The sequence below is a fragment of the Alosa alosa genome, chromosome 10, assembly GCF_017589495.1.
Source record: "Alosa alosa isolate M-15738 ecotype Scorff River chromosome 10, AALO_Geno_1.1, whole genome shotgun sequence".
NCBI classification, from domain to species: Eukaryota; Metazoa; Chordata; class Actinopteri; order Clupeiformes; family Clupeidae; genus Alosa; species Alosa alosa.
This window is the reverse complement of record NC_063198.1, coordinates 27,186,382-27,191,381: the sequence shown is the minus strand read 5'-3', so window position 1 is coordinate 27,191,381 and position 5,000 is coordinate 27,186,382. Positions and strand designations below refer to the sequence as shown.

General features: G+C 45.3%; 1 protein-coding gene across 1 annotated transcript in view; it reads left to right on the top strand.

The window, feature by feature from the left end:
• plxna1b (plexin A1b) overlaps positions 1-5,000 on the top strand; it is a 184,648-nt gene that overhangs the window by 126,058 nt on the left and 53,590 nt on the right. The window contains 1 exon segment of the mRNA XM_048254798.1: positions 3,017-3,217. Within this exon segment, the coding sequence (XP_048110755.1) occupies positions 3,017-3,217 (201 nt within the window).

Below are 5,000 nucleotides of genomic sequence, written 5' to 3'. Positions count from 1 at the left end.
CGGCTGTTTGTTTTCGCTCCTCCTGATGTCTTTACCCTCTCTTTCATTCATTAACTCTCTCCCTCTATCTGTTTTTCCCTCTCTCTCTTTCTCTCTCTCTCTCTTTCTCTCTCTCTCTCTCTCAAATTCAAATTAAAATTCAAAAAAAGCTTTATTGACATGACAAGAGCACTTGTGTTGTCAAAGCATACAAATCATAAGTAAGTTAGTGAGGAAACAAAGAGCATGAAAATAAGTAAGAATAAACACATACAAAAGTAAATAAATATAAATAAAATAATAATAAAATACATTGATTAAATAAGTGATAAGAAATGAAATAATAATAATAATAATAATAATAATAATAATAAAAATAGGATTTAAGGTGGTGGAGAGGTGAAAGAATCTGTTCTTGCGTATGTGCTTTCTAACCTTAATTCGTGGCACATATACACTAAGCTGCTAGCTCAAATGTCTGTGTGTCCTCTGCTAAGAGTTCATTTTGGAACTAGCACCTAGTGACATAAATTGTTTATTGTGTCTCTCTCTCTCTCTCTCTCTCTCTCTCTCTCTCTCTCTCTCCACCCCACTCTCTCTCTCTCTCTCTCTCTCTCTCTCTCTCTCTCTCTCTCTCTCTCTCTCTCTCTCTCTCTCTCTCATGTGTGCTTTTTTTTCCCTTCATGTCAGAGACAGCGGTGGCCATTTTTTGGATGTATACGTTTCCCTAGCTTTCTGTCTGCTCCTTATCATCCTTTTTCACACCATATGCGGTCACCTCGACTTGGCCCTGGACCAGAGTGGCGGCCTCCGCTGGTCCACTCTGGCCGTTCTGTAAATCACTCTGTCCGGGTCAGGGTGAGACGGAAGGCCGTCAGACAGTGACCACACAGATGGTGCGGGGGATAGTGAGATCAGCACTTCCATGTCAGACGAGAAAAATATGAGCGTTAGTCATCGCTTCTTTTCAGCGTATTATTTCGTCTAAAATTCTCCCTCTCTCGTTCTCTCTCCCACACACTCACACACACACACACACACACACACACACACACACACACACACACAGATTTAGAGTGCATATGGCGCAGCTGCACCCTCTGAATTTTCGACAGAAGTGGTTGTGGTCTCTTTAATCTGGGCGCCACTTCAAGGGCTTAGGGAGGTAGTTTGTGGGTAGAGGAGCGCTGACCAATCGCAGCTGCGGTCCAGTGGACCAGACGACGGCTCTGAAAGCGGCAGTTTCCAGCGCAAAGTTCTTACCTGACACCCAGGAACTGCTGGAGTTTCAGCATTCACACAGATGTGCACATTCATGTACTCGGACACACACATACAGTAATGCACCCACACTTTCATGAGCACACACACACTCATAGTACACACACACACACACACACACACACAAACACACGGTGAGTCACACTTAGATCACTCTCAGCCGTGCCAACTGCAGAATAATACTGGCAGGCCGAAGACTGGGTTTCTGGAAAAGAACCTTTTACTGTAACAGCTTATAAAGGTATTCCCCAAACACTGGATCAACATAGCTACCAGAGCCAGCAGGGTGCGTCTGTTGCACAAGCTTGGACGGTTGTCGTGTTTTCCCATTTTGTTTTTTTCTCATTGTGTTTGGATGTCAGTGCTGTCCAGTTGCTGGTTCCAGGACGGATAAACACACACACACACACACACACACACACACACACACACACACACACACACACACACACACACACACGGGAGGGATCTGGGTTGCTGGCATTGTTAGCTTAGGGAGAAGCAAGAAAACTTTATGAAAATTGGGTTTGAACACCCCTTTATTGGGTCAGTGCATAATAGATAGCTCCATTTGACATCAGCCTATAAAGCAGAAGCACATGAAAGATGTATGAAATAACTAGGTTTATATAAAGCCCAGAGAATGGAGGAGACCGTGATGGAGATGCAGTATATCTGTAGTATATATGTCCAGGTGTCAGTATATCTGTAGTATATATGTCCAGGTGTCAGTATATCTGTAGTATATATGTCCAGGTGTCTGTATGGAATGACTTATGTGGCAATAACAGTGCCTATTATGTCATGCCAGTAAAGGACCTTTTGAATTTGGTATGGAGAGAGAGAGAGAAAGAGAAAGAAACAAAAGAGAGAGGAAGACTAATCAGTTGTCTGTGGCAGCATCTATATGGACTATTTAGCGTTTGATTAGCTCATTATGGGGTAAAAGTGTGTGTGTGCGTGTCGCGTGTCTTGTCGTGTCGCATTATGTCTTTAATGTAGCGTGTGTCTTGTGGCCAGCGTCTTGTGAGTCTGCCTTGTATTCTGTATTCAGACTGAATGAAGTAATGCTGCCGTAGCTGCCTGGCTAGCAAGGCAAGTCGATATCTGCCGTCTGGTGCAAGACATGCTAATACTGCCTGTGTTTGCCATCTCTCTATTCTTTCATTCATGGATCTCTCTCACACACACTCTCTCTCTCCCTCCATATCTGTCTGTCACTGTCTGTCTGTCAGAGGGAAAGGTATTGTTGTGGTAGTGTATTAAGTGTGTTTGTAGTGTTCCAGCTTTCCAATGCTAATCCCTGTTGATTGATGGCTAATCAAAGTCTAATCTGCTGTAGGTAAACGCACAGAGCCCATGAACAAACACACCACTGTTTGGCAGCCACACCGAGCAGTTCATATGTATTTAAACAAGATGTGTGTGTGTGTGTGTGTGTGTGTTGGTGTGTCAGTTTGTGTTTTAGCATCCTCTATAGTAATGGGCTACATCAAATACCAATCCACCTCTCTCTCTCTCTCTCTCTCTCTCTCTCTCTCTCTCTCTCTCTCTCTCTCTCTCTCTCTCTCTCTCTCTCTCTCTCTATCTCTCTATCTCTCTCTCTATCTATATCTCTTTATCTCCCACCCTTCCTCCCCACTTCATATTAAATGGGGGATATTGTGATGACTGTTCCCATACACTGAAGCGAAAGCATGTAGTGACAATAATAATGATAATAATCTCTCTCTCTCTCTCTCCTTCCATCTCTCAGGACTGTCCTCAGATCCTGCCGTCCAGTCAGATCTACATCCCGGTGGGCGTGACCAAGCCCATCACGCTGGCGGCCCGTAACCTGCCTCAGCCGCAGTCTGGCCAGAGGAACTACGAGTGCATCTTCCACATCCAGGGCGAGACCCACAGCGTCACCGCGCTGCGTTTCAACAGCTCCAGCATCCAGTGCCAGAAGACCACCGTGAGTGCAGCCCGAGAGGGAAAAAACACACACACACACACACACACACACACACACACACACATAGAATCATAGGGATATGCATCCAGACACACATTCATACTGTAGGTATAGACTGACCCACACACACACATGTGTACAGACAGAGAGAGAGAGTGTGAAACAGTATATGACTCACAGCATTTCTGCTTAACATCTTCAGTTGTGAAGGCCAGAATAGTCTGGTTGCCCAGTTATACCCAAAACCACACACACACACTAAACACACACTCTCTCTCTCTCACACACACACCTCTCTCCCTCCATATCTGTCTGTCACTGTCTGTCTGTCAGAGGGAAAGGTTGTTGTGGTAGTGTATTAAAGAGATGTGTTTGTAGTGTTTCCAGCTTTCTCCAATGCTAATCCCTGTTGATTGGATGGCTAATCAAAAGCTCCATCTGTTGTAGGTAAACGACAGAGCCCATGAAATAAACACACCACTGTTTGGCAGCCACACCGAGCAGTTCATATGTATTTAAACAAGATGTGTGTGTTATTGTGTGTGTGTGTGTGTTGGTGTGTCAGTGATTGTGTTTTTAGCATCCTCTATAAGTAAGAGGCTACATCAAAATACCAATCCACCTCTCTCTCTCTCTCTCTCTCTCTCTCTCTCTCTCTCTCTCTCTCTCTATCTCTATCTATATCTCTTTATCTATATCTCTTCCTCCCCACTTCATATTAATTGATATTGTGATGACTGTTCCCATACACTGAGCGAAAGCTTGCTGTAGTGACAATAATAATGATAATAATCTCTCTCTCTCTCTCTCCTTCCATCTCTCAGGACTGTCCTCAGATCCTGCCGTCCAGTCAGATCTACATCCCGGTGGGCGTGACCAAGCCCATCACGCTGGCGGCCCGTAACCTGCCTCAGCCGCAGTCTGGCCAGAGGAACTACGAGTGCATCTTCCACATCCAGGGCGAGACCCACAGCGTCACCGCGCTGCGTTTCAACAGCTCCAGCATCCAGTGCCAGAAGACCACCGTGAGTGCAGCCCGAGAGGGAAAAAACACACACACACACACACACACACACACACACACATAGAATCATAGGATATGCATCCAGACACACATTCATACTGTAGGTATGGATCGGACCCACACACACACATGTGTACAGACAGAGAGAGAGTGTGAAAAGTATATGACTCACAGCATTTCTGCTAACATCTTCAGTTGTGAAGGCTGTATAGTCTGGTTGCTCCAGTTATACCTAAAAAACCACACACACACACTAAACACACACTCTCTCTCTCTCACACACACACACACACACACACACACACACACACAGACAGACAGACAGGCAGGCATATGCAAGCCAAATGACACTGGTCTGAGCTCACATACTCAGCCCAAATGAAAGCATACTGAAAACAGTGATCCACATGCACAAAGCCCCAAGAAATTGGCACATCACATCGTACATAAACAAGAACACACACTCTCTCTCTTTCTCTCTATGTCTCTCTCTCTCTCACACACACACACACACACACACACACACACACACACACACACACACACACACACAACACACACACACACACAGTCTTAAACACCTCACAGACCTGACCACTCTCTCACCCACGGACACAAATACATTCTGTGTCACGTGTTGACGACATCACACCACACACACACACACACTCACACTCTCTCTCACACACAAACACAGAGAGAGACACACACACACACACATACACACAGACACATGTGGCAGTTAGCAGAGGCCAGCGG